Genomic DNA, 13984 nt, shown 5'->3' with positions numbered 1-13984 from the left:
ATAAAAGCGTTCCAATAAGGCATGGCATAAGGTATAGATACAACATCCTGCTGAAACAAGGTTAAAATCGCTCTGTTGTTGAATGGACCAAATGACAAACAAATCTTTCCTACAGATGAGTCAACAGGGAAGGTAGGTTCTGAGGGTCAGGTCTTGACACGTTCCTGAATAATAAAGCAACACCTGAGCACCGTTCCCCGGGCGCCGATGACGTGGATGTTGATTAAGGCAGCCCGCCGCACCTCTCTGATTCAGAGGGGTTGGGTGAAATGCATTCAGTTGTACAACTGACTAGGTATCCCACTTTCCCTAATACATGTGTTCCCCATCTTCCGTTGGTATAGCCCAGACGACCAAACTAATCGTTAATGAACAACAGGAATCGATGCAAGCCAGTTAAGAACAAATTCTTATTTACAATGACGGCCTACACTGGCCAAACCCGGACGACGCTGGGCCAATTGTACGCCGCCCTATGGGACTCCCAATCACGGCCGGTTGTGATATAGCCCGTTTTATTTTATTGGCACAAAATCTACAAAGCTTTTGTAGTGTGAGATGAGCAATAGCCAATGAGAGCTCGCCAGTGAAGAATCCAGTGAGATGACTTTATTTCGCATCACCAACAACGTGTAGACTCTAGAGAAGAAGCGATGATTATGTTGTACTTGCCTTTAATCAAAGCCACATTGTCAAATCGCAACATCTCTGAAGTTCACAAGCAATGCTATTCAATTCTAAATGTTGGCTAGATATTTCAACTCTGGCAAGCGTGAATGTCTGACTGAAAATATTTGAGGCTGCTTTGAGCCACAGCTCCTTCTAGCTACATTAAATCTCATAGTTTTCTCGAGACAGCGTGGTACCGACAATCCTCAACACCAAGTGAAGAATCTTGCAGCGTGTGATATCCAATGGCGGTTCTAGACCATTTCAACTGGTGGGGCCAAGCTGGGGCCAGTTGTACTGTTAGAGGGGCCAGTTACATTAGACGTTATTGTTGTCATATCATTTTCTTCACTGCATTGCAGGCATTAGCAGGCAAAAGACCATGTTCATAATCACCATCGTTGCCACTGTCTAATAACAGATGTAAAAAATAAAAAATATAAAAAAAAGAATGATAGCAAAAATGTATGTTAAAATTATTTCATACTCCACATTTAGGGGGGGCCCCAGAACAGCTAGTGGTGATATCAGAGCCCAAAATCAATATCGACTCATTGGAGCGCCACCATAAATATTTGGTTATTTAAGTAGGGCAATTTGTTTAATTCCCTCTTACGCGTGCTGAGATACAGTATTCTACATGTTAATATTTACGGAGAAATCTAAAGCTCAGACACAAACAGCAGATATTACATTTTCATAATATATTTTAATTTTGTTTCATCCCAAACTGAGAAATCAACTGATAACAGGGTGTCAACATGATGAAACTTTAAAAACCTGATCAGTGCATCATTTCTTTTTGGAGCATCTCTGTAAACGGAATTTAACACAAATTCTCCTGATTGTCAAATACAATGGGCATAAGATCCAAACTGTGGCACAAGTATGTTGGTTTTGTTTTAAAACAAGAGTGAATTCAAGAGAGACAAAGGCATACAACATTAAAACGTAGCTCTGTTTTATGCATGGTTTATAACTAGTGTATTCGCTAACCGCGTTCCCAGCAGGAACGACTCGAGATCAGTGTATTTGCAAGCAACACATATTGCATCCCAAGCCTGTTATTTTACTTTGTTCTTCTGCTGGATCCTCTTCAGACGTTCATGGAAAGAAGGAGGAACTGAAAAGAGAAAAGTTGTTTCATAATCAAAAGCAAATCATGTCTTGGTGGGCACATCACACCGGATGGACTTTACAGTGGAAACATATACACATATTATACAAAATGTAATGTTCATATTATACACATTTTTATTATACCTGCAGTATGTTCATGTTGACCTGTCCTGTCTTGCTTTTGTCCAATGCTTGGAACACCCCTGGGGGAGGACAAATATATATTTTTTGTCAACAACCAATATAACATTGGGTATGTCCAACAACTCCAAAGCATTAAACATCTCTGAGTGTTTACTTGTTCCACGAAAATACAAGTTATTTGAGCAGCTACATCCCATAAGGTGTTACAGTCCCTTGGTACTCACTGAACATATTTTCCAGGCGGACGATGCAGGTGAGGTAGTCATCAAAGTCGATGTCGTAGTTCTCATCAGCGAACCTCAAGCCAAGCAGCTGGAGGAGCTTGGTGTTCAGATGCATGCCTTGGATGGTGGAGACAGAATGTTACTAGTTAGGCTCTGATTCACACCTGAAGTCACAGCTTTGCCTTTGTCCTTCTGGCCCCCTGAAATGTCTCCTTGAGAAAGCGAGGGAGTACTCACAGAGAACGAGACCTTCAAGATCAAAGACAGGATTCAACAGTAGCATTCTACCATTGAGATATGACCTTCTATGCAGGCATTCTGTTCTAACCCTATTTTTATTTTTTATTTCACCTTTTTTTAACCAGGTAGGCTAGTTGAGAACAAGTTCTCATTTACAACTGCGACCTGGCCAAGATAAAGCAAAGCAGTTCGACACATACAACAACACAGAGTTACACATGGAATAAACAAACATACAATCAATAATACAGTAGAAAAATCTATATACAGCATGTGCAAATGAGGTAGGATAAGAGAGGTAAGGCAATAAATAGGCCATGGTGGCAAAGTAATTACAATATAGCAATTAATCACTGGAATGGTAAGATGTGCAGAAGATGAATGTGCAAGTAGAGATACTGGGGTGCAAAGGAGCAAGATAAATAAATACAGTATGGGGATGAGGTAGATTGAATGGGCTATTTACAGATCGGCTATGTACAGGTGCAGTGATCTGTGAGCTGCTCTGACAGCTGGTGCTTAAAGCTAGTGAGGGAGGTAAGAGTCTCCAGCTTCAGAGATGTTTGCAGTTTGTTCCAGTCATTGGCAGCAGAGAACTGTAAGGAGAGGCGGCCAAAGGAAGAATTGGCTTTGGGGGTGACCAGTGAGATATACCTGCTGGAGCGCGTGCTATGGGTGGGTGCTGCTATGGTGACCAGTGAGCTGAGATAAGGCGGGCCTTTACCTAGCAGAGACTTGTAGATGACCTGGAGCCAGTGGGTTTGGCGACGAGTATGAAGCGAGGGCCAGCCAACGAGATCATACAGGTCGTAGTGGTGGGTAGTATATGGGGCTTTGGTGACAAAACGGATGGCACTGTGATAGACTGCATCCAATTTTCTGAGTAGAGTGTTGGAGGCTATTTTGTTAATGACATCACCGAAGTCGAGGATTGGTAGGATGGTCAGTTTTACGAGGGTATGTTTGGCAGCATGAGTGAAGGATGCTTTGTTGCGAAATAGGAAGCCAATTCAAGATTTAATTTTGGATTGGAGATGTTTAACATGAGTCTGGAAGGAGAGTTTACAGTCTAACTAGACACCTAGGTATTTGTAGTTGTCCACATATTCTAAGTCAGAACCGTCCAGAGTAGAGATGCTGGACGGGCGGGCAGGTGCGGGCAGCGAACGGTTGAAGGGCATGCATTTAGTTTTACTTGCATTTAAGAGCAGTTGGAGGCCACAGAAGGAGAGTTGTATGGCATTGAAGCTCGTCTGGAGGTTAGTTAACACAGTGTCCAAAGAAGGGCCAGAGGTATACAGAATGGTGTCATCTGCGTAAAGGTGGATCAAAGAATCACCAGCAGCGAGAGCGACATCATTGATGTATACAGAGAAGAGAGTCGGCCCGAGAATTGAACCCTGTGGCACCCCCATAGAGACTGCCAGAGGTCCGGACAACAGGCCCTCTGATTTGACATACTGAACTCTATCAGAGAAGTAGTTGGTGAACCAAGCGAGGCAATCATTTGAGAAACCAAGGCTGTTGTGTCTGCCAATAAGAATGTTGTGATTGACAGAGTCGAAAGCCTTAGCCATGTCGATGAATACGGCTGCACAGTAATGTCTCTTATCGATGGCGGTTATGATATCGTTTAGGACCTTGAGCGTGGTTGAGGTGCACCCATGACCTGCTCTGAAACCAGATTGCATAGCGGACAAGGTACGGTGAGATTCAAAATGTACCAAGCGGTAGTCTCTCACCTGCTGCTTTGAGAGCTATGCGGAGCTCATAGGAGGACATCTTCCCTGACCGGTCCGTGTCATAAGAAATGAAGAGCATCTGCAACCAACACCATAGACATCGTTATCACCTCCAATCCACACACGTTCAATATTAAATTGCCATCATAGGCTATTGTATAACAATGTATATGATATTGTAACTGACAGCAACATGTAGTCATGCTGTACTTACAATCCATTTCTTCATCTTTTCCCAGAAGACCTTAAACTCCTGAAACTCAAGCTGCCCTGAATTGTCAACCTGGATTGATCTGTCAAGGCAAATAACCTACATGACCAAAAGTATGTGGACACATGCTCGTCAAACATCTCATTCCAAAATCATGGGCATTAATATTGAGTTGGTCCCCACTTTGCTGCTATAACAGCTTCCACTCTTCTGGGAAGGCTTTCCACTAGATGTTGTAACATTGCTGTGGGGACTTGCTTACATTCAACTACAAGAGCATTAGTGAGGACGGACACTGATGTTGGGCGATAAGGCCTGGCTCGCAGTCGGCGTTCCAATTCTTCCCAAAGGTGTTCGATGGGGTTGAGGTCAGGGTTCTGTGCAAGCCAGTCAAGTTCTTCCACACACCAAAACATTTCTGTATGGACCTTGCTTTGTGCACAGGGCAGGAAAGGTCCTTCCCCAAACTGTTGCCACAAAGTTGGAAACACAGAATTGTCTAAAATGTCATTGTAGACTGTAGTGCTAATATTTCCCTTCACTGGAACTAAGAGGCCTAGCCCAAACCATGAAAAACAGCCCCAGACCATTATTCCTCTTCCACCAAACTTTACAGTCGGCACTATGCATTCCGTCAGGTAGTTCTTGCATCTGCCAAACCAGATTCATCCATCAGACTTGCCAGATGGTGAAGCATGATTCATCATTCTAGAAAACGCCTTTCCACCGCTCCAGAGTCCAATGGCGGCGAGCTTTACATCACTTCAGCCAATGCTTGGCATTGCGCATGGTGATCTTTGGCTGCTCAACCATGGAAATTAATTAAATGAAGCTCCCGATGAACAGTTATTGTGCTGACGTTGCTTCCAGAGGCAGTTTGGAACTCGGTAGTGAGTGTTACAACCGAGGACAGAATTTTTACACGCTTCAGCACTCGGCGATCCCGTTCTGTGAGCTTGTGGGCTACCACTTCACGGCTGAGCCGTTGTTGCTCCTAGACGTTTCCACTTCACAATAACAGCACTTACAGTTGACCAAGGCAGCTCTAACAGGGCAGAAATTTGACGAACTGACTTGCTGGAAACGTGGCATCCTATGACAGTGAAAGTCACTGAGCTCTTCAGTAAGGCCATTCTACTTCCAATGTTTGTCTATGGAGATTGCATGACTGTGTGCTTGATTTTATACACCTGTCAGCAACTGTGTGGCTGAAATAGCCAAATCCCCTAATTTGAAGGAGTGTCCACATACTTTTGTAAATATAGTGTATATTGTAAAAGCATGAATCCAATATTGATCACAGTAATTCATTTTCCAAAGCCTCGTTATAGGCATTTAGGACAGGTAAAGGATACATCCATCAGGTTGATGATGCTGTGACAGGTGTTGAGACTCAAACCGTTAAACTTGATCTCTCTCCCTGAAGGAAAAGAGAGGAACATCATAACAAATCCCTAAAATAATAATGATAATATTCTAAAATCTGTAATCCATGAAAGTATAACCTCAGAGTGTGCAAGTTTCTTTTTTTTTTTTAGCTTTAAAGAGTCAAGAGTCAACCTATGTGCGTGTGGATGTGTATTCAAATGACATTCGTTGAATTGCTCTTTATGCTAACGTCTGAGTTGTAATAAAACATGGGACTTTTAAGAGGAGGGCTGCTTACTCCTGCTAAGTACTCCATTCAACACCTGCTGAAGCTCCTTGGCAGAGATGGCCTGGTCCTAGGGAGAAGACACAATAGACAAAATATTACCTTCTGGTTATGACCAATAGGGGGTGCACACGTTTCAAAGTTTATTCGCCACAGGACACAACAGGTGTAAAACAGTACAGTGAAATTCTTACTTTGAGAGCTCTTTCAGTGACAGTACCTTATTCAATGCAGGGGTACTGGAGTGGTTGAGGTGGGTTTATACATAAAAAGTGACTGGTAGTAGGATATACATGTAAACAGGGCTGAAAAGTGACTGGTAGCAGGAATATATAAATACAGTACAGTACAGTATACAGTACTAATGGTAATATATACATGTATAGAGGAGTAACAGTGACCAGTAGCAGAGATAGATAGATACTAATGGAAATCAATAATCAATGAATCACAGCGTAAATGGTAGTAATAAATCTAATCATGAATCATTTTAGCAGCAGCGTAGGTGTGAGGGGGTGTGTGGGTGCAAGTGTGTGGCGTCAATAATGAGTGTGTGAGTAAGGCTGTATGCGAGTGTGTGCGCGTGTGAGTAAGAGTGACAGTGAAGGTGTGTGTGTCAGAGTGGGTAGCTAGTGTGGATCGTCTGTGGAAGTGGGATATTATAAGAGGGAGAGCAGTAGTTGTTAGCCATTTAACAGTCTTATGACCAGGGGATACGATATTACTGTATTCCTTTCGACATTCTCATAGTATCTGAATCAGTGACATTGCCAGTTTAGCAGAAACAGCTCTCCTCATTTCTTATAATATTTTTACTTTCTTACCGAACCAGCAATCTTTTCAAACATTCTCCTCAGTCCCTTCTCCTCATCCGTCTCCTCCTCTGGTAGACTGGGCATTGGGGGCTGAGAGATACATCACAATACATCATCAACAGGAAGTAAAGAGCATTGCAGTTTTGTGGTATTCAATAGCAGAGTACTTACATCGGGCAAATCAGCATCTACTGTGTTTCCCATCTCCCTGTTGATGTCAACATCCTGTGATTAGCTTTCTATCACATACATTAACTTGTCCAGTAACTCTTACATTGAATGACAATTTAAGCTACATGCAATATTAAAAGTCAAATAAATCTTAGTGTAGATTGGCTACAGCCATCAAGGGCTTTCATTCAACCTATCTGCTTGAAACTAATACTGATTCACAGACAATACTCCCAAACGTAAATATCCTACATGGTTCCAGCTGCCTTCTCAGAGAAGATGCGTATGAGGAAGTCGGCCTCGTCGTGGGGCTGGAAGGTGGTGGGCACCAGCAGGTAGTTCCCTGGGGGCAAGGTGAAGCGCTCGGAGATCTCCCTCACGTTGATGTAGGTCTTACTGCGAGCCTTGGACCCATTGTACCGGAAGAAGTCTTTCCCCAGGTGGTCCTCATCTGCAGGGGCCTGAGGGAGAAGAGAGAGGGAGGGACATGTTTTTAGAGACCCTTCAAATTCTAATGAGGAAATTTGTGATGAACCACAATAACTGTAACTATAGGTAGCATGTACTAGGAAATTGAAAACCAATGTATTCCTATTGTTTGTGCATATGGCCTCTTTGCCTGTTGTCTCTCTAACCTCGTAAAGAGCAAAGCCGATGGTTTGCAGGTCCAGTCCCTCTTTCCTCAGCGCACGGCGGTTCTTCTGCATCAGAGCGATGACCACGCTGCACTTATCATTATTATCGTCAGCATGCTTCAGGATCAGCTTGAACTGAGGGTTGGTCCAAAATGTATCTGGGGAAAACAGGTTTAAATGGTTGTATTGTTGCTGGGCTGGAACAAAAGCCTGCATACACTATCTGGCATTCCAGAATCAGGGTTGGTCACTTCTGGCATAGTGGATTCATCATAAAGATACAATTGGCATTCCTTTTATCTGGGTCATCAAATTTGTATGAACCAAGCTGTCACATTACAAAGCTCAGATGGAAATGTACTGTGTAGAACATATATGTTCATCTCTCATGTAGAATAGGGAATCAAGTCAAGTCTATTTATTACATTTCTGTCTGCAACCTTGTCCTCTCACCTATGAAGTTCCTGCAGCCGCCTGCGGTGGAGCCACGGATCCAGTTGCCCTCGAACATGTTCACCTCCCACTTCCGCTTGGTGTCGTCCGTCAGAGAGTCCGGCGTCAGGTTGCAGATCTCTATCTTGTCGTAGTTGGCCTTGAAGTCCTCAAACTCCATCCTGAAACAAGCAACCTTTTTGATTCAGAAAAGTCTTCACTGTATACACGAGTGGTCCCCAGACCTTGTCCGGTAACTGTTCAGGGCCACTGGAAAGCCTATTGCTGTTGAACATGCGGGAAACTTTGATGTAGTGCCAGATGTAAAATTATTACAATCACTGTTGTTACTAACCAGAATTCACCATCATCCATGGAGTTCTGAAGAATGCGTTTCTTCTCAGAACTGTCGATCACATTCCACTCCCTGGACCTGTAAAAGAGAAAACATGACTGAATAACCCACTCTCCCATAATGCATAGTGTATGCTGGTTTTTATTCCTACTCATCTCAGCAACACCTAATGGAAATGAACTGGACTCACTCGTCACTCCAGGCACCGTTCCATTCCACCTGTCCCCAAGGGTTCCTGATCCGGATCAGCTTGACCTTTTTTCCTCTGCAGTTAACCTCCTCAAGGCCTGTGATGGAGTAGGCGTGTCCCTTCACCAGTCCTGAAGCTGTCTGGGCCTCTGACTCAGCAGAGCTGGTGATCTGGAGAGAGAAAAAACCATAAACTGTATCAGCCACCAAAGACCAGGACTATGTCTCTCAAACCTGGACCCATATTCACAAAGTGTCTCATAGTAGTAGAAGTGCAGATCTAGGATCAGGTCCATCCTGTCTATATTATCTTATTCATTGTAATCTAAAAGACAAAAACTGATCCTATATCTGACCAGCACTCCTATTCTGAGACGCTTTGGAAATACGGGACCTGGTGTCTAAGGACCCCATGTGGCTCAGTTGGTAGAGCATGGTGTTTGCAACGCCAGCATGGTGTTTGCAACGCCAGGGTTGTGGGTTCGATTCCCACGGGGGGCCAGTACAAAAAATAAAAAAAAGAAGAAATGTATGCACTCACTACTGTAAGTCGCTCTGGATAAGAGCGTCTGCTAAGTGACTAAAATGTTAAAATAATGGTCTTCCATTGAAACTGGTTTGGAGGCCCTTACGTCGATAGAGCAGCCCATCATTGAGCCTCTGTCGTAGGCCTTCTTCATGATGTTGAAGAGGTCGGTTGGAGCACTTTTGGTCTCGTACGTCTCCCCCACGCCGCCGGTGAAGTCCTCCATGGCCTCCAGGGTAGAGCCTCCCTTCAGGGACTCATAGCTCCCGTTCAACCTGGCAGGACAAGGAATGGGAAGGAATGGGTTAACTAGGGATATAACGGGCATCAAATAGCAGGCATCTGAAAATTAACCCAAGCTTTGCGGAGTGTCTGCACGCATTTGGTGAAAAATTGGTTACAATCATCCAATACTCATGTTTTACATGAACTACACACTATCAAGCAAACGTGACGATAAGAACCGACAATAGTTGTACAAAACACCTATTTTAGTTTGCGTAAATGTTATCTGTACTTTTCAAAGTTTACAAGTTACACATACTTGGCATAGGCCTTCTCCAGCAGTGCGCTCCAAAACTCGTTGTTGGAAGCAGAGTGGAGCAGCACCAGGCGATTCCTCACAGCAGGCAGTCGGTCATCCACCACCACGTCCAGCCATCTGTTGTGCTGCCAGAACTGGAGGAGAGAGACTATACTTAAGCAATAAGGCCCGAGGCGGTGTGGTGTAAGGCCAATATACCACGGCTAAGGGCTGTTCTTATGCACGACGCAACGCGGAGTGCCTGGATACAGCCCTTAGCCGTGGTATATTGGCAATATACCACAAACCCTGAGGTTCCTTATTGCTATTATAAACTGGTTACCAACGTAGTTAGAGCAGTAAAAATAAATATTTTGTCATATCCATGGTATATGGTCTGATATACCATGGCTGTCAGCCAAATCAGAATTCAGGGCTCGAACCACCCAGTTTATAATTACGGATGACTTCCTTTAACTAAAGAATTGTGTAATCACTGATGTCAATACAGTAAGTACTATGTGCAGTGGGAAGAAAAGGTATGTGAACCCTTTGGAATTACCTGGATTTCTGCAGAAATTGGTCATAACATTTTATCTGATCTTCATCCAAGTCACAACAATAGACAAACAGTCTCAAACTAATAACAGGCAAACAATTAATTGTTCATGTCTTTATTGAACACACCGTGTAAACATTCACAGTGCAGGTTGGGAAAAGTATGTGAACCCTTGGATTTAATAACAGGTTCACCCTCCTTTGGCAGCAATAACCTCAACCAAACGTTTTCTGTAGTTGCGGATCCGACCTGCACAACGGTCAGGAGGAATTTTGGACCATTCCTCTTTACAAAACTGTTTCAGTTCCACACTATTCTTGGGATGTCTAGTGTGAACCGCTCGAGGTCATGCCACAGCATCTCAATCGGGTTGAGGTCAGGACTGACTGGGCCACTCCAGAAGGCGTATTTTCTTCTGGTCAAGCCATTCTGTTGTTGATTTACCTCTGTCTTTTGGGTTGTTGTCCTGACCTCTGTTGAGCTTTAATTGGCAGACAGATAGCCTTACATTCCCCTGCAAAATGTCTTGATAAAAAATGTCATTTTTCTGTTGATGATAGCAATGCTCCCTCCACCATAGTTTACAGTTGGGATGAGGTTTTGATGTTGGTGTGCTGTGCCTTTTCTTCTCCGCACATAGTGTTGTGTATTCCTTCCAAACAACAAAACTTTAGTTTCATCTGTCCACAGAATATTTTGCCAGTAGCACTGGAATATCCAGGTGCTCTTTTGCGAACTTCAGACGTGCAGCAATGTTTTTTTTTGGACAGCCGTGGCTTTTCCATGGTGTCCTCCCATGAACACCATTCTTGTTTAGTGTTTTACGTATTGTAGACTCATCAACACAGATGTTAGCATCTTCCAGAGATTTCTGTAAGTCTTTTGCTGACACTCTAGGATTCTTCTTAACCTCATTGAGCATTCTGCGCTGTGCTCTTGCAGTCATCTTTGCAGGACGGCCACTCCTAGGGAGAGTAGCAACAGTGATGAAATTTCTCCATTTATAGACAATTTGTCTTACTGTGGACTGATTTTTAGAGATACTTTTGTAACCCTTTCCAACTTCATGCAAGGCAACAATTCTTAATCTTAGGTCTTCTGAGATCTCTTTTGTTCGTGGCATGGTTCACATCCGGAAACGCTTCTTGTGAATAGCAAACTCAAATTTTGAGAGTGTTTTTTTACTGGGCAGGGCAGCTCTAATCAAAATCTCCAATCTCGCCTCATTGATTCAACTCCAGGTTAGTTGATGCCTGATTCCAATTAGCTTTTGGAGAAGTCATTAGCCTAGGGGTTCACATACTTTTTCCAACCTACACAGTGAATGTTTAAATGGTGTATTCAATACAGACAAGAAAAATACAATCATTTGTGTGTTATTAGTTTAAGCAGACTGTGTTTGTCTATTGTTGTGACTTAGATGAAGATCAGGTCAAATTGTATGTCAAATTAATTCAGAAATCCAGGTAATTCCAAAGGGTTCACATACTTTTTCTTGCCACTGTAACAATTAACATCTAAGACTCAAACATTCTGTGAATAATGTAATATTGTCATATAGATAAAATGCAATGTTCTGTCAACAAATGTGATGGGCAGTTGATAGCTTTGTAGTGGGCGAGTCTACCTGGAAGTGGAAGATGCCAGCGTAGCTGCGGTCAAAGCCCTGGTCGTTGGGCACCACTCTGGCCAGGGTCTCCTTATGGAGGGTCAGAGAGGCAATGGCTGCCAGGAGCCAGCAGTCCCCTGGGTGACACAGACAGTGACAGAGAAAGAGATTTAATGAGTCAGGACCTACACACTGAAATCCAAATCTTAGCTGTCGTATGTAATGCTATAGAGTCGAAGTCTTCAATTCAAGGCCCGGGGGCCACATCAGGCCCGCAATCTGCTTTCTTGTGGTCCCCAGACAAATATCTCATTGTTATTTCTAGTGTTTGGATACGGATGTATGATATACGATTCGTATCGTATAAGAAGCACTATGTATACAAACCTAGTGCTCCTTGACATATGTCTGTCCTGTCAGCCCCACCGACTATGAATTCGGGATTCTCGCAAAGTTCCTGTAAAAGAATAGGAGCAGGTGTAAGAGGCTTAGTGACAGTGGAGAAACAGGTTTAAATGGAGATGGGGTTAGGAGTGACTCTGCCGCCTCGGGTAGGTGTGTTCACATTCCTGGCGTCTTAATCAGTCAAAGTCCCCAGTCACTGGAACGCAGAAACACAGAGTGGTACAGGTATTCATTCACAAGGGTCACCCAAGAGAAAATGTGTAAGGATCATAAATAGGATCTTAGTTGGATCTTTCCCATTTTAGTCTCTAATGTTACAGGGAGAGATGGTTTTCTTGGAGGTTTGAGGTATGCTAGTTTTAATGGTTGATCACAGATCTTATTAGTTACACATTGCTGTGTCAACCTTGGCAAGGCACTCACTCTCAATGGCAGTGTGTGGTCAGCGGTATGTATTGAAATGCAGTGTGAATGCTGTTGTGGATATACAATGAGTGAAAACTGGCTAGCGTAAACTCTTAAGATTAGCTAACCTCTCTGAGCACATAACCTGTCAACCACCACTCCCAGCAAAGTCAACAGAGAGAAAACATTCAATGCATGCTTCAAGGCTACATTCCAGAAGACTGTGCCCTACACGTGAGACAGGCATGTACAATATCTCCAGCTTAATTTGTGTACATAGGACATTTTATAGTTCCAAGTTTCAAGACATGAACACTTCAGAAAGGGAATTAGATATTAGCCAGATAAAAGTATTGGCTAATACATTCCTTTCTTGCAGTACTGGTTTTAAAGGGATGGTTGGATAAAAGCTCGTCATCAACAGAGAGAGAACTGGCCAGGTCTTGAGGTTTGATATAATGTGAATAAGGTAAATATAAGGATTACAGTCTTCTATACTTTAACATTGTATAGTGTCTTGCCTTCAGATCAAATTCGCACAATCTACCTACGACAGAGACCCCAATCCAGACCATTCCTTCTCAACGATCAACTACAAATATTCTAATTACGCTGTAATTACCACTAATTACAGTATTTGTCACATTAGCGCCCTCGTAGTAGACCATTTGTACTATAGCTTACATACCCCAGGCCTCTTCCATTCAAAGTTGATGGGCACGCTCTGGCTGTAGTAGAGGGATGAGTCGCAGGCAGGGAAGTCTGGGTCCTCAAACAGTTTCTTCTTCTGTAGACACTCCTGCCTCAGCTGCTCAAATGTCTTCCCATCCCCTTGGGTGCTGATCGACTTGGCGGACATCTTGAGGGCTCAGACTAAAGGGGAAACTAGGGAGAGATGGAGAAGGACGGTGTGTGTGTGTGGGAGAGATGTCCCTTGTTTGTGAGCAGTGACAGAGACTGGGAGAGAGAGAGAGGGGCGTTGGTGTTTTGCCTGTCCTGTTTCTTTGATATGTGGTTTGGACGGAGTGACAAGCTTGTCAAGCAGGTGGGTAGATAGGTACACACCCTCCAGACATAAACTGGTTTGTCCACTCCCATGGCAACACACCTGACCTCGCCCACTTTCCCTGCCCAACTGGCTGTTACTGCTCGCCCTCTGATATGAGAGTTCACTATAGAATGTGTTCTAGAATGTCAGGTTTTAGGTAGTGACAGATTTGAAGTCACTGCTAACATGTTATGTATATTTGAAGTGGAACAGCACAAGATTTAGATCTTAAAGATCAGGATCAATTTGTGGAGAAATAGTTGATTCTATGACGTTATTAAAAGGCCATTTAAAAAGAAACGATCGTTT

At 43.4% G+C, this 13984-nt stretch overlaps 1 protein-coding gene across 1 annotated transcript; it reads right to left on the bottom strand.

Moving 5' to 3' along the window:
- Positions 1–1356: 1356 nt before the first annotated feature.
- On the bottom strand, positions 1357–13617 carry LOC115208718 (calpain-9). Its single transcript, XM_029777032.1, has 19 exons — positions 13316–13617; positions 12205–12274; positions 11836–11954; positions 9671–9804; positions 9233–9401; positions 8602–8771; positions 8412–8489; positions 8078–8238; positions 7625–7782; positions 7242–7450; positions 6990–7026; positions 6828–6908; positions 6016–6073; positions 5705–5769; positions 4353–4421; positions 4139–4217; positions 2157–2273; positions 1933–1991; positions 1357–1792 (listed from the first exon to the last, which is right to left on the bottom strand). Exons 1-19 carry the CDS (start codon positions 13484–13486, stop codon positions 1766–1768), a joined length of 2031 nt encoding a protein of 676 aa, XP_029632892.1. The 5' UTR covers positions 13487–13617; the 3' UTR covers positions 1357–1765.
- Between the last annotated feature and the right edge of the window lie 367 nt (positions 13618–13984).

This window comes from Salmo trutta, chromosome 14, assembly GCF_901001165.1.
Source record: "Salmo trutta chromosome 14, fSalTru1.1, whole genome shotgun sequence".
Lineage (NCBI taxonomy): Eukaryota > Metazoa > Chordata > Actinopteri > Salmoniformes > Salmonidae > Salmo > Salmo trutta.
This window is presented reverse-complemented; position numbering and strand designations above follow the sequence as displayed.

What these genes read in the sequence shown, in the direction of transcription:
- LOC115208718 (XM_029777032.1), bottom strand. Translation starts at nt 13,486, where the DNA reads ATGTCCGCCAAGTCGATCAGCACCCAAGGGGATGGGAAGACATTTGAG. An exon ending in ATGGATGATGGTGAATTCTG is followed by an intron (nt 8,239 to 8,411) that starts GTTAGTAACAAC and finishes TGCTTGTTTCAG; the next exon opens with GATGGAGTTTGAGGACTTCA. An exon ending in GAATGGAGTACTTAGCAGGA is followed by an intron (nt 5,770 to 6,015) that starts GTAAGCAGCCCT and finishes CTTTTCCTTCAG; the next exon opens with GGAGAGAGATCAAGTTTAAC.